Source organism: Pteropus medius, unplaced genomic scaffold (assembly GCF_902729225.1).
Source record: "Pteropus medius unplaced genomic scaffold, Ma_sr-lr_union100, whole genome shotgun sequence".
NCBI lineage: Eukaryota > Metazoa > Chordata > Mammalia > Chiroptera > Pteropodidae > Pteropus > Pteropus medius.
This window is the reverse complement of record NW_024349801.1, coordinates 5,928,604-5,951,253: the sequence shown is the minus strand read 5'-3', so window position 1 is coordinate 5,951,253 and position 22,650 is coordinate 5,928,604. Positions and strand designations below refer to the sequence as shown.

At 40.8% G+C, this 22,650-nt stretch overlaps 1 protein-coding gene across 2 annotated transcripts in view; it reads right to left on the bottom strand.

Annotated features, from left to right (window-relative positions):
- Nucleotides 1-22,650, bottom strand: part of MBTPS1 (membrane bound transcription factor peptidase, site 1) — a 49,883-nt gene that overhangs the window by 12,869 nt on the left and 14,364 nt on the right. For both annotated transcript variants that reach the window (XM_039888776.1, XM_039888777.1), the window contains exons 4-15: nucleotides 22,369-22,572; nucleotides 20,667-20,777; nucleotides 20,094-20,203; nucleotides 18,657-18,773; nucleotides 18,119-18,186; nucleotides 14,169-14,271; nucleotides 12,354-12,505; nucleotides 9,585-9,746; nucleotides 5,377-5,521; nucleotides 2,530-2,718; nucleotides 1,814-1,986; nucleotides 354-469 (exon numbers count right to left, since the gene is read on the bottom strand). In XM_039888776.1, coding sequence (XP_039744710.1) covers nucleotides 354-469; nucleotides 1,814-1,986; nucleotides 2,530-2,718; nucleotides 5,377-5,521; nucleotides 9,585-9,746; nucleotides 12,354-12,505; nucleotides 14,169-14,271; nucleotides 18,119-18,186; nucleotides 18,657-18,773; nucleotides 20,094-20,203; nucleotides 20,667-20,777; nucleotides 22,369-22,572 — 1,650 coding nt within the window. The remainder of the gene's footprint in view (nucleotides 1-353; nucleotides 470-1,813; nucleotides 1,987-2,529; nucleotides 2,719-5,376; nucleotides 5,522-9,584; nucleotides 9,747-12,353; nucleotides 12,506-14,168; nucleotides 14,272-18,118; nucleotides 18,187-18,656; nucleotides 18,774-20,093; nucleotides 20,204-20,666; nucleotides 20,778-22,368; nucleotides 22,573-22,650) is intronic.

Genomic DNA, 22,650 nt, shown 5'->3' with positions numbered 1-22,650 from the left:
TATGGCCTTCTGTTCCATTTGTGAACCCCAAAATAAAGATATTTTACTTACTTGAAGAGAAGCAAAATACAGTGCTAAAATTTCTTCTAATTAAAAATAAGTAAAAATGTACAAACGTTCTTGTCCCCAATCATTGTGACAGTCACATTTTAGCTGGACATCACCACCACCATCACTAAGCAGGGCCATGCACTGCTCTGCTTGGCGCCTCATTCCAGCCTCCACTAGGACCAGAGACTCTGCACATGCTCCCCTTGCCAGCCTCTCATTTAAACTGTAATTCCCTTTTCAAACTTTTCACAAACACCAACAGAGTGGAAAGAACACCTGGCTAGCACCTCACTGTTGCTCACCATACTGATTAGCGTCAAAGCACGTGAAGGGAGAGCCGAGGACTTCGACAAAGTAGCCCATGCTTCTCAAGTGTTGGTACATGTCCCTGAAATTGGTGTGGATGTGGTCACCGTTCCTGAAAAACAGCAAGCCCCGACACTAAAATGACCAATCTTTACTCATAATACAGGTTACCTAGCCACAGAGTCAACTCCTTAAATCCAGTCATCTCTGCAGGAGTGCAGCTCCGTCACAGCAGAGGCCTGAGGAATCCGGCCCTCAGGCACAGAAGTCAGACTTTCAGACGTGCTTTCTCTTGGCCAGCAAATAAAATGGGTAATAATAGGAAATAATGCACATGGCACGAATATGAAGAAGATAAACTGACAAGAAGAAATGGCCAAAGAAATACACTGAAACTTCACTCCAGTGGTGGCATACATGTCTGCACTTGACAGATGGAGCATGGGCACGCAGACATGCTGAGATGGCCATGTAGCACTGCTGTTGATCACCTTTCCATCCTTCATCCTCCTAAAGGTGCTCATTTTCCTACCATACACTCCACATAAGCCTCCTACCCAAACGCCCCACAGAAACAGCCAGGGGTCATTCTATCTGCCACTCCCCACTTTACAGCCCTTCACAGTCCACCTCCTCAGTAAGGCCGAACTCATGTGCTCCTCTCTGGATCCATGGCCACTACCTTGGTCTATCAACTTCTTCCCACTTATTGTCCACCTGCCTCTGCTAAGGCCCTCCAATCTGCCTTCCAGAGACATCTTAATAAAAAGCAGATATGACATTGTAAGTGCACTGCTCAAATCTTTCAATGTTCTTTCTTCTCCCCACTTTCAGAGTTAAGTCCAAACTCCTTTACTTATATTAAGGCAGAAATGAGCTTGGCGTATGGACTAGGAGAGTCAGCCCAGCTGCAGTGGAGGGGCTGTGATGGGGGCATGGCCGGGAGAGTTGAGAAGGACACACCAGGAAGTCTGGCACGTGAAGAAGTCCGGATAGGCAGCACTGGAGTTTTAAGCAAATCGTGATAGAATGTTTTTAGGGGACCAGGGCGGCTGCATGGACAATGAGATTTAAGGGAACAAGAGTGGCAGCAGTGACTTGTCAGGTAACCAGCACTGTTCAAGCAACAGATGACAATGGCCTGAATGAGAGGAGAAGCAGAGGTGGCAGCCAGATAGGGCAGGAGTCAGGACATGTTCTGGAAGGAGGACTGACAGGACTTGCTGGCTGATTCAACAGGAGAAGTAAGGGAAAGAGAACAAGTAAGGACGCGTTCAAAGTTTTTTACTGCACAACTGTTAAAGTGCAGGGTGCCCTAAGAGCCCCAAAAGTCTGGGGGCGGTCACAGAAGTCCAGGCTCACTGAGGAGCAACACCTGCTTCCCAAAGGGACAAAACCCCTAGTCCTGCTGTGGAAGGACGGGGGGTGATGAGCGTTGTGTCTGAAAGATGCTTACCAGTCTAAAGGGTCATTCTTCATTCTCAGATTGTCCCTGGGGAAATAGCCAGGCGGATAGCGGAGATTGTGGTACTGGTCCCAGAGAACTCTCTTGCTTCGAGGAGGAGCAGGAATTATCTTCACCTTAATCGGGAGCTTCACTGTTGAAGTCTGTTCTGCACCATTTTTTGACTAAAGGAAAAAAAACATAGAACCACCCCCCGCCCCGTTTTTTGCTCAGGAGAAATTTTCGGGTTTTGGGGTTTAAAAAGTTCATTTGTATTAATTTAACCCTAATAATTTGAACACAAGAATTTCCAATAATAACAAATATAGAAAGGAACTTTCATGTATCATAATTAATTCCATTCAAAATCTTCTTTTAAGAGCTTGAGACTTAAAATTTAAAGCACCTTGTTCCTGAAACACTAGTGTTACATAGGATTAACCGTACATTCACTTTCAGAGAACACATATTTTCTGCAATCATTCTGAGCTTGAAATTGGCATAAAATGGTCCTATCTACCGTTGCTCAGCAACAGAAGAGGAGGCACCAACACTCACCACTGAGCGGGTTTTTACAGGCCCTGGAATCATCAATCATGGCCTTCAAACCTAATTACATCCGCCAACTGTGCTTCAAATCTGAGACCCTAGGCATTTAGCCAGTCCATCCCTTCCTGGCAGGTGACAGTGAAAGGTTAAAAGACACAAGCCCTTCCCTGCCCACTTACTTCCACCTCTGCTGGGGAAGCTACGGTGATCATGACGTGCCCCTGCGCAATGCCTTCCCAAGAAGCCGCTTTCTTGGTGACAGAAATGGAAATGGCCAGGTAGCCTGACCAAGGCCATAACACTGAGGAGTAAGAGAAAGCCACTTCAATGTTGTCTCCGTTCTGTGGTAAATAGGGCTGCCAGTCAGGCTGCAGAAGAGAAATAAGCAAAGGCTAAGGTGAAATGTTCCATTCCTAAATTACCTATAGCAGTTTTTGAGAAAAACTTAATATTTTAAATAAGGCAAAATGAAATGCATACAGATACTAAGCAACCTATAACCAAAGTTGCCTATGGAATGTCTAGAACATCATCCATTAGAAAAGTTTAGAATCCATTATTTCTGACAGCTTCCAATTTTAGAGAATGTATTCCCAAGTTTAAAAAAAAGGGGGGAAACATGGTTTGATGAAGAACTTGTATCTGATAGAGAACTTAAATAAACGACAATTCTCAGATTTGAGGTTAGATCCCAATTAGTTGTATGCATAGAGAATCACATTAACTGAAAGAAGTCAAACAGTAAAATGACATGGATGCAAATTCTAAAGCCAGTAATTGGGCAGGCAGAGGTTTAAGGGACTTCCAGAGGAAAAGCTGGCTCGGCTGTCAGGATGACTGCTCTTTCAGTCTCTTCCAGATTTGAGGAAAGAGAAAAGGAAAGCATGAGAGGAGACTGTCTAGAAGAAACATAAATTAGCTTTTACACTATTTCAATTTTTCAATACTTCAATAACCAATATTTTTCAAACTAACCTAAATTAACCTAAATCTCACAAGCCAGATAGCAACAATATACTTCCCAAGCAAGTCATCATATTAAAAAACAATTCTGAAAAAGAAAAATATTTGTAGGATATAGTACCACAAACAATGAGGAAAGAAAGGGATTTTTAATAAATCTTCCTGAAGATGACTGGTTAGCAATTGAGAAAATTTGAGTTATCTCTTATTCCATGTATCAAATTAACTCAACACAAATGAAAAAATTACATATTTAACAAGCATAAAAGGAAAAGTCAGTAGAAGATAAAATTGAGATTTCATTATATCTGTGGAAGGATAAGTTTCTGATTTTTGAAACAAAAGAAGAAATCACCAAAGATCAAAAATGAACTATAGGAAAATGTGAAACTTTTACAGAAGTCCCCACCCCCCAATAAAAACCATCGCTATTACTGAAGAGAAAATTAAACAATAATCTGTGGGAACTTTCTGCACAAAACACTACAATGGTTAATGTCTAGGGGAAACCTAAATTCCAGTACAAAAAATGGGCCAAGGCAATGAAAAGCTAATTTGCAAAAGAGAAAATACAATTAGTAAACAATCCAGGAGACAGTCACCTCACAAATAATTGAAGAAGTGCTCATTAGATAAGGTACCTATTTTATTCTCTCTAAATTTAAAGTTAATAGATGAACCACCCAGAAATAAACCAAATGTCCATCAACTGATGAATAAACAAAATGAGGTCTAGATGTACAATGGAATATTATTCAGCCATGAAAAAGAACAAAGCACTGATACATGGTATAACACAATGAACCTTAAAGATGCGAGGTGAAAGAGGCTAGCCACAAAAGACCACATGTTGCAGGATTCCATTTATATGAACTATCCAGAATAGATTAACCCAGAGAGACAGAAAGTATGTTAGTAGTTGCCAGGGGCTGCGGCGGCGGGGAGGAGGGGGAAGGAGGATGAAGAGTGACTGTTAATAGCTATTTCTTTTGGAGGGGATGAAAATGTTCCAGAAGTATGCAGTGGTGATGGTTGCATCACTACTCATGAATACACTAAAAACTACTTAAAAGGGTAGTTTAAGCAGTTTTAAAAGGGTAAATTTTACAGTATGTAAATTTTACCTCGTTTTTTAAAAACCTCATGGAATTAAGAAAAAGATGTACCACCTAGAACAGGCATGGTAGAAACACTGCCCCTGCGTATACCAGCAGCAGCAGTGTGAGATGGCCTAACTCTTCTCTGAAAGAACTCTGTAGTATGTACCAAGAGCCATAATAATGTCTAGGCCCTTTGATTCAGGATTCCAATCAAGGGAGTTTATGCCAAGGAAATAATTCAGAACAAAACTACATATATATATACAAAGCTATTCTATGAAATATTTCTATTTGAAAATCACCTATTTGTAAGAAAATTATGGAAACAGTAAGCAAATTATGACTTGATAGTTCTACGTATTATTAAACAACCCTTAAAAAGTACATTGGTGCTATGTATACGGTTACATTTTTAAATGTTTACGACAAAGTGAGAACTGAAAAAAAAAGGGCTAAATTTTTGCCTACCACACAAATTTAATAAAAAATATGTATTTCAGATAAGGGCTGGAAAAAAATATTTAAAAAACAGTGGCAATAATGTGTGCTCAGGATAGAAGTGATCTTTCTGTTTTCTTTCTGTACCTTTTATTGTTGTGATAATGTTTATGAAGTATAAAAATATTATAGAAACAAAATTCAAAAAGACCATGCCTTCTAAACCCTAAGGCCCATAAATGCGCATTAAAAAATAGGATAATTATAAGTGGGCCTTTAATTATAGGTGGGAAATAATAAGGATAAAGAATCAATTGTAATTAGTCAACTCGGGAGTTAAACTTTAGATGACAAAGTAAAAAAAGAGCAAATGTGTAGAGGACTTAGGAGAAAACAAATGACTGCTTCCAATACCCCAGCACCCTGGACAGGAGAACTTTTCCTGTTTTAACTTCAGGAGAAAGAGCTAAGGCAAAAAGGTCTGGGCCAGGTCTAAGTTCACCACAAGCCACAGTGCAGTTTCACCTTGTCTACAATTCTTCCTGTGACGCCCATGCCATTGAGGATCGTGACATTGACGATTGTCGGCATTCCTCCATAGTAGATGGGCTGGGAGCAGTAGGGCCACATGTAGGGACACTCAGTCAGATCTATGTAGCTGGGGCTCAAACTGAAACAAAGAATATAGCGTTAGAGCAGAGTGCGTTAGAAAACGACACTGAAGTGACACAACTATACAAAAAGAGTCAACAAAGTGGATGGACCTGAGCCTCAGACGGGCCTGCTTGCAGGGCTGCCCTCAGCTGGCATCTGGGAACCTGGCTTTGAAGTGCTTCCTATGCTGAGAAGACCACTGGGCCGGGCTGCCTAGACTGTACAGACAACAGAATGTGTGGGGAACATCTCCTTCCTTCTGCGAGTTTAGAACTTTGGTGGTTGTGGCTGGCAGAAAACGATGAGGCAACCAGCTGCAGTGAATGCTTTGGACGCAAGAGTCTCAAATCACGAAATCTCAAATCACTGGGGCAAAGATAGACTTTTTAATAGATGCAGGAGTGACAAATAGGTTTGTCATTTGGCAAAAGATAAAATTAGATCCATACCTCACACCACCCACAAGAATAAACCCCAAATGGATCAGGGAGTCTCAAGTAAATAAAAGGAAATAAAAGGAAAGGAAACAAGTATTAAAAGGAAACCTAGGTGAATTTCTCTTTTACCTAGTAGAGAGAAAGGCTTTCTGTGACTCAAATTCCAAGAGCAACAACAAAAGACTAATAACAAAGTTGGCTGTTTAAAGAAAACTGCATAGCAAAAAACACTTCACAAAAAATCAAAAAACTAACAGAGAAAAATATCTGCAACATATATCACCAGCAAAGGGTTACTAACCTTTAGATATATATATATATATGACTCTTAACAACTGAGGGACAAATAAAATTCAGAGAAAAAAGAAAAAGAAATGAACGGACACTTCCCAAGAAAGGTGTAAAAATGGCCTCTGACCATATACAAAGTGTTCAAACTCACTCATAACTGGAAAAATGCAAATTACAACAATACTGAGAGACCATGTCTCATCTCTCAGAGTGGCAGAAAGTAATTGCATGACAGAACATTCTGCTGGTGAGGCTCTGGGGAGGCAGGCCCTCTCACACAGCACCATGGAATGCAAACGGACACAACCCTTCTGGAAGGGAATGGACTGGTACCTAACAAAGCTCCTATGCTCTTAACTTTGACCTAGCAATACCACTTCTAGGAATTTTTCCTGAAGACACATCTCCAACAAAACTAAAATACTAGGCACAAGATTATTCATAGCAACGGTTTATAACCACAAAACAGTGGAAACAATACAAATGCCAAAATAAAGATAAGTGGTGGAATAAACAATGGTACATCCACACTATACAGCCATAAAAAGATCTCTATGAATTGATATAGGGCGATTTCTAGGATACTGTTAAGTGAAAAAAGCAAAGTACAAAAGAATATTTGTAGTAATCCTATCCTTTGTGTAAGAAAAGGGATATAAGAAAATATATATGTATCTGCTCATTTGTGCAAAAAGAAATAAAAGAAAGATAAACCAACAACTAATGAGATTGTTACCTACAGGGGTAGGTGGGGATAGGAAAGAATGGGGAGTGGGAATGGGGACAGAAGGATGAGAGAAGTGACACTTCTCCAGGCATACTTTTGTGTGCAGTTATGACTTTAGGGCCATGGTTATGCTTCACATACCCAACACATACCTAGTTGAAATCAACCAGGAGATGGGAGGAATCTAAAAAGAGACCTAAACACTAACAAGTGAATTCAATTATATTAAAACTAAATAGCAAAACCACACCAATGGAGTGGAAAAAGAAAAGATTTAACCTAAGTAACTTTGGAAAATAATATGACTATACTCTGTAAAGCTAAAAAGAAGTATACATAAATATTGTACTCTAGCTGATAAATTTGTTTTTTTGCAAGGGCATAGGTTAGCAATTCTAAAACTACTCAATATGCATATGCTAGGACTGAACAAATAAGCAAACATATTGTGGATGAGAGCCAGGTTTCTCACTGTTGGAGAAGAGTTACAAATAAGGAGAGAGAAGACTAGACCGAGAGCTGAGGTGTTAGGTGTGACCAGGAGACAGATGAATTCATGTTTTTAGTATATCTACAGATGGACACACAGAGAAATAGGTAGAGTGTGTGTGCGCGTGTGCACGCGTGTGTGTGTGTGTACACATACAGACATTTCCTAGCTCTGTCTGCTAAAAAGGCCTAGAAAAAACTCTGAGCACACCTAGCTGCCAGGAGCACACCTAGTGCCCAGGTCTTGATTTCTAAATAAAAGACTCAGGGTGCTGGGACAAAGAACTGACACCAAGGCTGGGGCATGGAAATGCTGTGCTGCCAAGAAGTAAGAAAGTTCGCAAAAAATGAAGGCATGCTGAAAAGACAGGAGCCAACTAGAAGGAGCTCCCAATAGCCAAGTCCAGGACAATGTGAGTAACAGTAAGAAAATGATATGATTGGATTATAACCCAGCGTCAAATAAATACCCATGTGTCCATACTGATACAAATAACTGAATAAATAAATAAGTGGGAGAGAAGGGACAGCTCTTCCTTATAGCAGACTTCAATTAATATATGTAGAAAGAATGAGAGAAACAGAAAATCACCATGGGGCAATCTCTATAGTAATAATTACTGTAGGCAAGAACCATCAATGGATGCTAAAATTAGTGAAAGTATATTAAGAACCAAGATCATTTCAAAGTGCATCCCCACAAGTGATACTTAGTAGTCACAAGAGACAAACAGTAACTGCAATAAAGAAACCCAGCAGACGCCACCTAAGGTAGGCACCATAAGCCATGCTGCTCAGATCTCCCACCACAAAAGCATAGCTCTGGACACCTCCAGCTGCTGCCCCTCCAGTCCCTCCACCATGTGTTCCTAGGGCAGGCTCATCCCTGGGGGACACAGGCTCCCCTAATAGACAACTTTGGTTCAAGGATTCCCCATTAGCAGAAACATTTTTAGACCTGTGCTGCAGTCCAATGGTCTTGCTCTGCAAACCTCCTTCCTCTATCCCTTTTCATAGGCATCGGGTCAGCATGGTAGTCCTAAGACTATTACTGCCTCCTTCTCTTTTTCCTTCATAGGGTCCCCTCCCACAACAGATCTTTTGGACGCCTAATCCAATCCTGGAGTCTGATTCTTGGAGGGCCTGGACACATCACCTAAATTGAATGATGCAAATAAATTCCATCAGTAATAAGAGGAAGAAAACTGGTGAAGTGTCCCTGATTGTAGATCAAGGAGATGTGACAACTAAATACAACGTGGGATGCTGGACTGGCTCCTAGGCCAGGAAAAGGACAGGAGTGGGACAGTGGGCGAAATCTGAATACAGTTTATAGATTATTCAATGGGCATATATCCATGTTAATTTATTTCCAGGCTCTGAGATTTGTACTACGGTTATGGGAGAAGTTAACATTACGGAAAGCTGGGTGAAGGATTTATGGATCCCCATGTACTATTTTTGGAACCCTGTTGTAAATTTAAACTCATTTCAAAATAAAAAATGAAAAAGCTTCTTCTCCAAAATACATAACCTTAAACTAATCATGAGAAAGCATCGGATAAATCCACATCCAGAGACAGTCTACAAATAAGTACCCAGCACTCCCAAAAGACTCAGAATCATGAGCGACAAGACAGATGAACTGTCAAAAGCTGGAGGAGACCAAGAAGACAGACAACTAAATGCAATGTGGGGCCTGGATTCTGGACTAGACAAAGAATGCCAGGGGAAAACTGGCAAACTGAATAAAATCTACAGATTAATTATAGTACAATATCAGTATTCATCTGTTAGTTTTAATAGTTGAATTATGGTCACCTAAGATGTTGGCATTAGAGGAAGCTAAGTTAAGGGTACATGAGAACTCTCTATGCAATTTTTGCAAATTTCTGTAAACCTAAGGTTATTTCAGAAGAAAGTTTTAAAAAGTAAAAAGAAAACAGAAAATCATTATTTTAAACCACTCATATTAAAAATAACAGAATACCAGCTGGCACCGTAGTAGAAGCTACAGCATAAAGCTCTCCCCGGGATCCCTGAGTGTTACATAGTCAGTGATTGGTTCCTATTCAGAGGCTACTATTTTGTACAGAACCCAGTGAAAAGCCTACTCAAAAGGAAAGCATACTGACCTTGCCTGTGGTTTGTAGCTGTTGAGGATCTGATAGGCTCTGAGTAGATCCAGCTTGCCATGGCCTTGCTCAAACATATTGACACCAGGAAGCCTTCGGGCTGATGCAATCAGGGCCTGCTTCATACTGGCTGGATTCACTAGTTCACGTTTCTGGACTGTGCTGGGAGAGATTGGGGAGGGAAGCATGCATTTGTTCATTTTCTCATAAAAGAATAAAAATCAGATTATTCCTAACCTGCAAATGTGAACATGTGACCTCCAATATTGTTTTGTCTAACAAAACACTTTTTTTGGTAGGGACCATGCGAGATGAGAATGAATGTGTTCTCATTTCCGCACCTGCCTCAGGACTGAAGAGTTATTAGCCTTCCACATGGCTTGTGAGAATACTTGCTCATGAGGCTAGTGCCTGTTTATACTAAAGTGATCAGAAAAACATTTTTCCAGTAACTATGATTTCCAGAGGCAAGAATAGGTAAGAGGTACAGGCTTCTCACGGGAAGGCAGGAGCAAGGAGATAAGCTGAGACATGACTTAGCTGGGAAAAGGTAAGGAAGGCAGACGGGTCCTGGAGAGTAAAGTCAATGCAGGCTGGGAAAGAGGTACAGCATCTAAGTGAAGTCCACCATCTCCAAAACGAAAACTTGCCTTTTTTGTTTTGGAGTCCTGTGTGTGATGCATCACCCTGGTGGATAAAGCCTGATAAAACCATGCATATCTGAGGCTACCTTGAGAGTTTCATCATCAGAATACATTTGGACAAACCTGAATGCTCATCTCTACTTGGCTAGGAACTAAGCGAAACCTAGGCACTATCAACTGCTTAAAAACGCTAGCATTAAAACATTCATTCTTGTATATCTATGTGTTATAAACACAAGTAAATTTTAATCTCTAAATTCAGGAGAAAAAAATATAGTAAACAAAAAAACCTCCTAAGATCCTAAATATTTCACTATAATAGCAGTTGTTCTTAAAGTGTAGGCAGGTTTTTCTAAAAGGTCTAGATGGGAAATCTAACATAGAGAGAAGTAAGAGGACATAAAGTGGGACTGATTCTCAATGACAAAAAAAGAACTGCTAAAAGTTCAGCTACAGGTCCACAGTCTTCCCCGATTCCTGATGATCAAGCAAGACCAAAGGTTAGGTTCTGGTTCCTTACTGAGCACTGGGAGGCTAGAAGCCAAGGAAGCACTTCTTTGTGGTCAGTATCTATTATGAGCTATTTGTCTGGCCATAAAAATATTTCTGAACTATCACAGTGGCATTTTTATCTGTTGCAGGGAGATGAAGGAAGTGAAAGGTTTCCTTGACACTGAAAATATCTATACTTAGAGATGCTACTGAAAATGGAAAGCACACCCTCCTCACTTCCCTACACATGAGAAGGCAGTTACGATGCGCTCAACGGTAGAGCCTGAAATCTCATCCCTGCTAACAATCACGGCAAATGGGAGACGTGAGCCAGAATTTTTTGTTTCACAATCAACAAGAATGGAAACAAGAGCCCTGGCTGAATTCTCTCCTCCCGGCAAATACAGAAGCCTAAGTGAGCCAGGTAACTCCACAGTCTGCATTCCCTTCCCTCTTTTTCACTGTATGTAAGGTGGGGGTGAAGAAAACAAGTGGAACAGAAAGACAATGTTTCTAACAGGCACATGGTTAGTCTCCAAAGAGAATATTACTCGGAGCAATGTCAACAATTTTAAGAATTTGGCTCTGAACTATAAGGGAAGGATGGAAAAAGAACGAAACAAGAAAATATCTAGCTTTATAAAAGACTATTAATAAAAGATGCCTCTGGCATTAGAAGTTAAAATCAACATAAATTTACTTGATTTTCAAGAGATTTTTAAATATAAAAACATTTACTATCATTTGCCTATTTTAATTTTAAAATATAACAGAGGCTACTGAAATATGGCTTTATAAGAAAGGCAACAGATCATGTTTTGGTTTTTTTTTTTTTTTTTGAGGGGTGTTAAACTACAAAGTAAGTGTTAGCTCCAAAGACATCTTTTTATAATTTTGGGAGTAAGGCACATGGCCCATCTGACTAAGAGCACATAAGCATCGATTCCAGTCGAATATATTTGAAAACTTTCTTACAGCTTCATTAACAGCAAAATTAAAGGTTGACCACTAAGCTCCATTTCAATTGTAGATGGGATTCGACAAGACAAAAAGAGTAAGTAAATTACAAAGAGAAACTTGTCTATCATAAAGGAGAGCTGATTGCCTGGTTTGACAGCTCCTTAGCTAAAAGAAAATGTTAAAAAGTGAATTCCCAAGGAAATGAAGGCTATGGCAAGGAAATACCTTACTTTCTGTTCCATGCCTGATATACACACTTGCTTGGATATAACAAGTACAGCTGTAGCACCAAAAATGGTATAAAAACAAACAAAATGGGGGCACAAGGGACATGGGGGAATCTTTGTACTTTCCTCTCAATTTTGCTGTGACCCTAAAACTGCTCTAAAAAAAAAAGTCTTAAAAGACCCCCATAAGAAAACCAGACTTCAAACATAAAGAAATAGGTATTTTTCCTCACATAGTGCTATATTGTGGGTACCCACGTACACACAAGAATCAACTCTCACAAGCATCCTCTATCAAAGAATGGACTCCGACCTCTTTTGTAAAGATAAACAGAGACGAAGCAAAGTTGCATGATGTGCTCCTGAACTCTAAACACAGCTGTTGAAAAGCAAGACTCAGCTCCTGGTCTGCTGGCACCACCTTCTCTCTGCTGAGCAACACTCACCTTACTAGCAAGGTGACAGCGCCGGCGACCACTGGAGAAGCCACACTGGTCCCTGAGAGGGCCCGGCATCCCCCTTTCACACCAGAGCCCCTCACTCCAGCACCGTAGGTGACAATATCAGGTTTCACACGGCCATAGCCTCCTGGTAGCTCCTATGAATAAAAGCGGGTTGGTTTCCACCAAGGCACACACACTGGCACACAGTTCTATTGGATTATCAGTGAATAAAACCAGAACGGAAATATGGGTTCCTTAAATATAGTGTAACTTCAATAAATTACTGGTTTTAGTCTGAAATTCACTGCAGTACAGAAAATAAGCTTAAATTATAATGCAGAAAATGAAATTATTTTTGACATGTTTTATAATAACGAGTGTACTAGTAATGACATAAGGCAATTAAAAAGTAAATATTTACAATTTTGCTAACATGCAAGACTAGAAACTGCAAACTGACATATCTAGATAATTTAAAAATTAGAAATATTTTAGAAAAATCAGAAAATTAAAAGTTAGGGAAAAAAAGAAACATTTTCTTTACAAGGAAAAAAGTACATAACTGAAGATTTCAATCTGTCACCAGAGAATAAAGAAGAAACCATTCAGATAAATGTAAATGATGAGCGACTTGAGATAAGATTTTAACTGAGTACTCAGAAATTTCCTGGAAGTGAGGCTATATATCCATCTATGTGGGACACTGAGTAAGGATACCTTCATCTGCAGCTCTGTAATGATTCAGGAACATTTCTCAAAATACCATTAAAAAAACAAGGCCATGACAAAAAACCAAGGACATAGCACTGCATTATAATTCCATGAAAGCATTTATGAGAGATCTAGACAGACATCAAGTGGTAAAGGCATCGTTTCCAAGTATTTAGCAGTACAAAGAAAGTGCTGAGGGAGCGCAAATGAACTGATATGAAACACATCCCCGGGAATGACTTTTTCAGGGTGGGGTCCACCAGACTGTGGCGACAATTCAATGAACATCATTGCAGTAGGAGGTGTCTGAGTGCCTGAGGCATGGAACCACAGTGGAGCTGAATGAAGAGGGCACCAGGAGAGGTGACAGTGTGAAGGTAGAAGGCTATCCCATAAAGTGGCGCCACTACAGACAAGGCCACAATGTTCTTAGGAGGCTGTGGCTCTTTTCTGGGACTTCCCAAGACCTCCAAGCTCGACATCCTTGAGTAAGAGCACCCAAGAGGTGATCTGACCCAGACGACCGCAAGGGGCAGGCAAGAGTGCCCAGTGCTACCTGACAGAGCACTTAACTTTGAATCCAACTCTGTTGTAATGAGTAGAGGAGGATGAATGAGCTGCATAATTAAACTCCAAGTAGCTGAGTTATTTAACTTCCTGGGTTATTTCAATTTTGTCCAGCTAAATACAATTATTTCTGTGTTAGCAGAGCTGATAGTAAATTTTTCTCACTGGTTTCTCGTTTCTTAAGGCCCAAAAAATCATCTCACCTAGCACCAAGGAAAGTGCTCATCTTCCTACTAGTTAAGACAAGTGGTCATGAATCTAACTGACTTAAGGAGTGAGTCGTTCAGAAATAAGTTAAAAAGAACTGGGAAATACCACTCAGAACCAGCCCTTGCCTGGCACTCCAGTGACGTAGCAGATGTCAGTGGGGCCAGATCTCTCGTCTTCATGGCCGGACAAGTACCCACAGCCCTGGCTATGCCATCTGCGCAAATGAGGGTCAGGCTTACAAGCTGCTTTGTTATCTGTACACTCATAAGTACACCCCCAGGCTCTCAAATGGTTCCTTTAGGCACATTCAACTAATGAAGAAAAGCCTACCCAGGTAGTCATTCCCCGTGAAGAGAAGCGGGCGATGTTATCCTCAAAATCAATGCCACCTACTCCAATCACATCCATTTGATCAGCAGGGTTATTCAGAGTGCTAAATTGAGGCACAAAAACAAAAGAGGAGAGAAATAATTTTAAATAGATAATTCAAATAAGGGCAAATACTCCCAGAAAAATCAAAGACTATATTAGGTTCTTCTGTGACAAAACATGTGCAGCTGAGATGGACTGCTGCTCCTCAGAGCTGTCCTGTGAAAGGCCATACTCACTGCCATCTTCATGCTGGGCTCAAATCATTTCCTTGCACCTGGAACGCCCTTTCTTACTTCCCCTCCCTGTCAACTTCCCATACTTTGGCCCAAGACTCACTTTTTCCCTCACTACATCCAGGCTTACAGGAATACCTACCCACCTTCTCTGAACTTCACAAGACTTAACACTATGACAATTCATCACAAACTTATACATTCTCACATCATTTTCAAACTGTTCAAATGTATTTATTTTGCCTCCTCGACTAGATTCAGCATTTCTCTGGGAAGGAATTGAGTCACACATCTGCAACTGTCATGGTCAGGAAGTTAACGTTTTCAACTGATCTTTTGTAGGGTGTTCCACCTTCCTCACAGGCAACTGTGGAAGTGACTATCATCACTGTGTAATCTTGAACTCCTTGGAAGGAAGACACGGATGCAAAGAATAAAACCATGTAATTCTCTTCCATACCTAAAGAGTACTAGATCTGCAAGGAAATTACAGTGAAATAACAACTAAAATGTTTAAATTATAAAATCAAGATATGAATCGAGAAGCAGCTGACCTATCTGAAAGTATACAACCACCACTAATGAAAATGCATTTCTGAGCTTTATTATAGCTCCACTACCAAAAAAAATGAACTCTTTGATAATTCGGTAACCAAAACTGATTTCAAGTGGCTTACGTGATATTACTAGCAAGACTATAGAGAACCTGACTATAACCAACTATTTTAAACCACACTGAGAACCTTGGCACTGCCTTCTTAGCTCACTGGCCATTGACATGCTACTAGGTGGCTGTTCACAAACACCAATGGTGATATTTTACAGGCTGATGCTAAAAATTTATATGTTTCTATGAGATCAAGAAGCAGAGATTAGTACAGAAGTCACTGCTAAAACTTCCTATTGTAATTGACACACACAAAAAAACCACCTTCCCACCCTCCCTCTTTCTGTCAATCTCTATAATACTTAGTATGCTTTAAACCCATAAAATATAAGAGAAAGCATCAAAAAAATTTTGTTGGTGCTGAAAAGGGGGAAGCTACAGCTGTAAACTCCTTGCACCATGAAGTCTAAGTGTCAAGGATGCAGGACCCTGACATAGCTCACAGCAAGGGGTATCTGAGGATTCAAGCATTATATCCAGAGTGGCTGGCAGCTCAATGCCTGCGATGTGACTCCAGCTTTTTGGGCACATTATGGTCATCTGACCAGTCCTACCTGATGCCCAAGCAGTAAGCCAGAACGGTGCAAGCTATGCCTCGATGGTTACATGCCATTGCCAGCACAAAGCAGCTGGCAGATACCAGATCTCTGTATAGCTATATGAGCTGACCCAATGAGTCTGACACAAGGCCCTCCTCTCCAAGGTTCTCTTCTAATACACTGAAAACGAACAACACTTTGATTAGAAGCCATTGAGTGTGACTTCCCAGAGAAGTCACAGGATTTCAGAAGAGCAACTAGTGTGTGGCAAAGCAGTCAGAACAGCACATGGAAGAGCTGGTGTCAAGAGGTGCAAACAGAAGAAAGGCAAGCTAGGAGGGACACTAGCAGTAACAGGTGATGGAGACCAGGATAAACAAGGTTTCCACAGGGAGATCAAGGAGGAGAGCAGATCTGAGGAAGATGTGCATGCAGAAGTGGAAAATAAAGCTAAGCCAACAGCTGCATGCTACAGTCGGGGAACTATGGTCTCCAGTGGTCGCAACAGGCCCACCACCTGTTTTTATAAATGAAGTTTTACTGGAACACAGCCAGGCCCATTCGTTCACACACTCCAGGGCAGCCTTCACACCACAGGGGCAGCTGAGCAGTTGTAACACCATATGGTCGGTGAAGCCTAAAAGTATTTACTATCTGATCCCTTACAGAAAAAGTATGCCGACTCCAGGCTAGAATAGTGAGAATTTTGAGAACCAAGAAGAAAAATCTGGATTTGATTTGATGATAATGATCCACTGCAGATTCTGGAATGAGAAAACTGCTAGAACATGTGTTTTAATTAAAACACAGAAAAAAGGGAAGGAAAAAGAAGGCCACTACTTATAGAGGCTCATTATTCATAAGCCTTTCCCTCTGTTGTCTAATTTCATCTTCAAAATCACTAACCAGGGTGGGTCTCATGCCCGCCTGTGACAGGTGAGGAGTCTGAGCCTCAAAGAGTGAAGGTCCCATAGCCTGCAAGGGGCAGGCTGGAGTCATCTGGCTCCACACCAGGGCAATCCCACAACCCCGCATCGCCCATGCAGGAAGAGCTGGGTGGGAAAGACTTAAGCAGAACAAGCTAGGAAATGGACTGATAACCTAGTGACTCAACTGACCAGGGCTTGGCCTTGAGTGGGGACATCAGAAATGGGAGAAGTGGCAAACAGGAGAAATATTTGAAAGGGAAAACAAGAAAATGTGATGAGATTATTTTGTAACTGGTGTTTTTCATGGTAGAGCTATAGTCAGAATGTTTATGTCACCTATGAGTCGCAATGTATATTACTAACGACACAGAAAAATCTGGGACCTTGGACTCCTGACAGAGATAGAATCACTGACTGAACAACTATTAGGTTGGAACCAAGACTGCCAATATGCATGGTTTTTGACCTAAAAAAACATTAATTTCATATATTCAGTCTAACCCTATGCCCTAGACCCTTTAAGTAAGCTCAGACAGTCTTCAAGGTAGCTTGCTCTCCCCAGCATGCACTCTGAAGGATGTCACCATGAGACGTAGTTAGTGTGTTTCTGAAGGCACAAGTACACATCCTTAACATGTGCACCACAGAGACACACACACGTGGGAGGGAACACATATTTGTCTCTCCATCTGCTGGGTTATGGTGCACTGAGGGCAGACTATATTTTCTTTTTCCTTTGTGGTGATCTCAAACCCTTTGTCACAGCACCAAACTGCATACATCCTGGGTACCCAATAAAGGAGGGTAACAAATACCCTATAGTAAAAGCATTTTAACACAAGAGATTATTTACATATGGTACCTAGAGAATAAAAATCGGAGCTGCAGGTAGAAAGAAAACAGATCTCTAACCAGTGTTTACTGCCTGGTATTCGGTGACTAATGTTTCATATCTTGGGCTGCTTCAGTTCACTGTGACAGCACAACACAAAGGAACGTTTCCATGACACTGTTCTCTCTGATTCTCCCATCTGATTCCTCTCATCAATTCCGAAAGCACCATCTGTGTCTGTTACGATGCTTCTTTTCGTGTTAGTTTCGTTGTGCTTGTACCTTGTGTTTCCTAAAGAGGCAGAATCCTCATCTTATCTACCTCTTCACACCATGCTTCCTACTGAGTGGGTCTTATTAAATACTGCAGAATCCATTTATTTCTAACAGATTTACTTCTCTGATTTTGAAAAGAAAAAGTAGAATAAAAACTTTAGGCACTCTAATTGCACTCTATTTATAGCAAATTAAAATAATAAAATAAAAATTAAACAGAAACAAGATTGTCCTTGAGTTGACAACTGCTGAAGCCAGTAGTGAGGACCTGAGGTTCATTATAGTCTATTTTTTGGCATGCTGAAAATTTCAATATGCAAAGCTTTAGACAGATATAAACAGGTATAGATAAATAAAGAAATACACAAGTTTTTCAGTTATTTCAGGAAAACAAAAAAACGCTTCTAAGTCCTTCCCCATTAGGCATACTTACCCATAAAGAGGCCCATCATTGCCAATCGCAGAAACCATGATTACGTTGTTAGCCGTTAATTCCCACACCTACAAAATTAGCAAGCATTTATTTGTGAAAGTACACCACTTTTAAACAATCAACATATAACTGTCAAAAAATAACCACAACTGTGAAAAAGTCCTAAAAAAAGAGAAAGATTCCCCATGAAAATGTAACACTAGACGCTTACTGACACGAATGTGTTTGGCAGCCAGTATATTTAGATAAAAACCAGGACGCAGGCCTGTACAGCGCATAGAGCAGATACCGGCTTTCCAGGCAAGTTCAGAAAACAGGACATGTGTTTAGTTGAGAAGGAATCAACAAAGCACCATGTACTACTTCCAATGCAAGTCACTAAAGCTCACGTCATCACCCACTTGTCCTCACAAAGCAGTTACCTCATGGATGACAAACCACTGGCACACTAAAGATGAAGCACTCAAAAGCTGGGGCATGCGAAAAAGCAGGAGCCATCATCAAATGCAACGTCCTTCTGTGCAGTGACAAGACCAACCTTGTCGACGAAGGGATGGTCCATGAAGTCGGGGCCGCCGATGCTGAGGTTGAGGACGTCAATCTTCTTTAAGATGGCATAGTTGAAGGCGTCCAGGAACCAAGATGTGTAGGACACCTGGTTAACGTTAACACAGTCCTTCAGGCATTTCAGAGAAAATCTCATCAAAGTGCCACAAGAGAGTTTTTAATTTTAAGAGCAAAATATGGACTCCTAGCAACATGAAGTGTTAACTTTCAGAAATAAATCCTAAGAACAAATAATGCTCTGAAATGTAAACTACTACACCCGGAAACTCTAAGTCTCTAGAGGGAGCTGGGTTCCAATGAGACAGCGTGCTCCGAGGGCACCTGTCTCTCCGGGCCTAAGGTATAGCTCACTACTCTGAAGTACACCTTCTGAGGCAAAATTCTAGACTTCTAACTAATACTCTCGCAAGAGAATTTACCTTAAGACACTTCTATTAAGTCAAGTGTTTCTAAATAGTTTAATATATTTGTCTTAACAATCTTTATTCCTAAATAGACTGAAAGATAAACAGCATCAATAAAGTTATTTCACAGAATTATTTCTCTGATGTTCAATTCCTCTTAGTTTCCTGACAGAAGTTAGATTACTTTGTGTATCACCATTTAGTGTTTCTACAAATACAAAATTAAAACTTACAGTGGAAACAGAATGAATATAACAATTAAGAATGTTCTTTAAAGGCTTTTGAAAATAAGACTACACATTTATATTTAATTATATATGCCAAAGGAATTCTAGGAGGGAGTATAAGAAATTAAACTCTCCCATGGGAGACAGGAGGAAGTAAGGTAAGCACCTGCTAGAGAGGGACAGGATTAGGAGAATTATCCCCTTGTTGCTTTTTACATATACGTAAAACTATGTATCACCTATACAAAAATTAAAATTTTTAAATAAATAAATACTAGGATCCTTCCCCACTTCCTATAGTTTCCAAATGAAGAGTAAGGGAATAAGCTCATACATCCATGTTACCCAAAATGACACTAGGTGCTGGGCTATGGAGGGGACCCTCAAAGTGGATGCAGTCCAGGAGGGGTGGCAAGCACACAAACATGCAATTTTCTCTCATGCAGAAAGTATAAGAACTGTGCCTGAGACACGGTGGCACAGGAGCCTCAGGTGGGCCCAAGGGAAAGAAGAAACATGTGGTAACGGAATCCCTGTGTGCAGCTGCCTCCAGGCAGGGTCTAGGGTTCAAGTGAGGCTGATGACAGGGGTGGTGGGAGAAGGGCAAAGCTACACAGAAGGGACAGTGAAGAGACAACACAGCAAACATGGGACACCAATAGCAGTTTAGCTGACTGACGTGTGCTACATTTACACTAATATGTATTTTCTGGAGTTTTTAACTTTTTACATTTTAATATCAATTCTTTGAGTTTCAGGGATCCTTAAACCACCTACCTGGTTGTTAGTAAAGACCCTGAAAATATGAAGTTCAGCATCTGGAGCAAATCCTTGGCATTCCCTCATGCTGGCTATCACACCTGCCACGAATGTGCCGTGGCCCAGCCCTGTTGCCCATAAGAAAAAAATTCATAAAGTCAATGATAATGTGTGCCGACATGCACATTTCGAACCACCAATTCAAACTGGCTCATCCTCCAAGTCCTAGATACAGAATCTCTGTTCCTCTGTATTGTCTTCCGCTCAGAGCTCATGCCATACCTGCCCACTTTTGAGTCTAGCCACTCCTGCTCTCTCCCAAACAGGGAGCTGCACCTCCACCAAATATCCCTCTTTCTCCCCTTAAATGCTACTTCTCGACATCCTCTGAGACATTTGGAAAAGTTTCTGCCAAAAGACACAATGACAACTTGGGTTTGTCTGAATAACTATTGTACATGAACTATTTAATCATAACACACAGAAAAAAATACTCTTAACTGACAAAATGGAGGATGGGAGTTATGTATGAAGTCCATATGTGACCAGAAAATGCCACATTCATGGTCTCGCCACGACACTGCCACCTACCGTCGTCCAGCGTTCGCTCGTTGGTCCAGTTTGTTCTCTCCTTCACATTTTTGAAGTGGGGATGCTTCTCACTCAGCCCAGTGTCAAAAACAGCAACCCTTACATTAGCACCTTATTCCAAAAAGAAAGCATACACAATTAGGTTTGGAGAAATCATCTTTCTAGATTTTTGTCTATAGAACACACTCCTCTTTGGAACCCAAAGAGAATGACATGTCACTGAGGGCCAAAGCCTGCCCAGAGTACACAAGTTAGGTCAGATGCCCCAGAGGCCCTGACTAGGCTGAGACTAAGAAAAGGGGAGACCGTGGGAATGCCATCATTTGCTGCTACACAAGACTTGAGGCTACAGAGAAAATCTCTCTGGACACCGTTAACTGTCACCAATGCTCAGGAATGAACTACCTCTCCCCACTCCTCCACCAATGACCCTATAGGGTGAAGGCACCCACAAAGCACATACCTCCGGGAGAGGGGGCAACTATCTCTATTTCTGACATGGATGGCAACTTACTCACTGCTGCTCATTCCTAACAACTAACTCTGCAGAGAGGGGTTGTCAACAACACACAGGGATAATCACATTTAAGGAAAATCAGTATATTATGCACTTTTCCATAATCATGAGTCTATTTCAGATACTGGCTACAAGCCATCTGCACCTATGTAAAATAACTGATGCTGTCAGATCAAGAAATTCTAGAAAACATGTAGAAAAATATACAAGATACTTTTATTATTTCAAATCTAATAGCTATAATGACGGTAATGTCTTTCTGTTATGATTGTTTATGTATCAATACTACACTAAATAATCAATTACACTGAGATAACCATCAAAATGTATTGCTTACTTTAAAAAAATGCACACATAAAATTGGAAACCACTTGGTTGGAGAGGAATAAAAAATGTTTTTCTGATGACTAAAGAATTTGTTTTGTGAGGGAGTTTTCACCCTAAAAAGATAAAACCAAGGGGAGACAATCATTTTAATAAAATGTCAGTCTACCAGATGTTAAAAGTTTAAGTATCTCAGGCATTCTGAAGGGCAAGAGGCTCAGGAAGTCAAAGGAGAGGTAGGGGGTCTCTAAGCCTGGTTTCTGGAGCTAAGGAAATGGGCTTACTTAAAAGTCAGGGTCTAAATCTTCACATTTAAACAGGAATTTTCTGCCATGATGTATCTGTAAGAAAAAAATCTTACTGATTATGAGTTTTGTTTCATAGGGTATGGTCATTGATATTGTTTCCTGTTCTGAAACAAAACAGCGAAAGTATGACAGTCAACTGTTTAGCCATTCTGCACACAGGGCACCACACTGGAGTGATAAACTCGTTTTCATGAAATTGCCCAAATCAAGGCAAGTACCTTTGAATTTGATCTCTTTCTCTGGGAAATGACAGAACTTTGCTGGACTGCCCATCAGTTGTGGGGAGTGCTGTGTATGTTCACATATGTGTCTAGAAGAAAGAAATGTTTCACAATCTACCCCTTCTAGCCTCAGAAATGGTACAGAAAAACAAGACACAAAACATGAATAGATTAAACAATTAGAAAAGCCACAGAAACAGATGCCTAGCACAACAGGTGTCAAAGATGAAGGGAGTTGACTGTATCTAGCTCAACAAATAATGAGAAGGCACTCGAGAGGGAGGCCTCCTAGACACCAGACTCTATGTTGTCTCCGGATGCACATCACACACCTGTATATCCCATCTGCCAGAGCACGTCTGCCTGCAGTGTCTGGGCAACCTGGCGTGGAATGGCTCTCAGCAACCGTCGACTTGAATGTCTTCCTGTAGCGTGCCAGAAACCAGAGCCCAGGGAAAGACTGGCTCTTCGCAGGGGACGGGATGACTGCCACTTCTGACTCCATCGGGTTTCATTACAGGGCACTATGGGGTCGGCTACAGCCATGGAAGAGAAAGATCAGAAGAGGAAAAACACTGAAATGACATGATACCTGTCGGGAAAAACAGTCATTC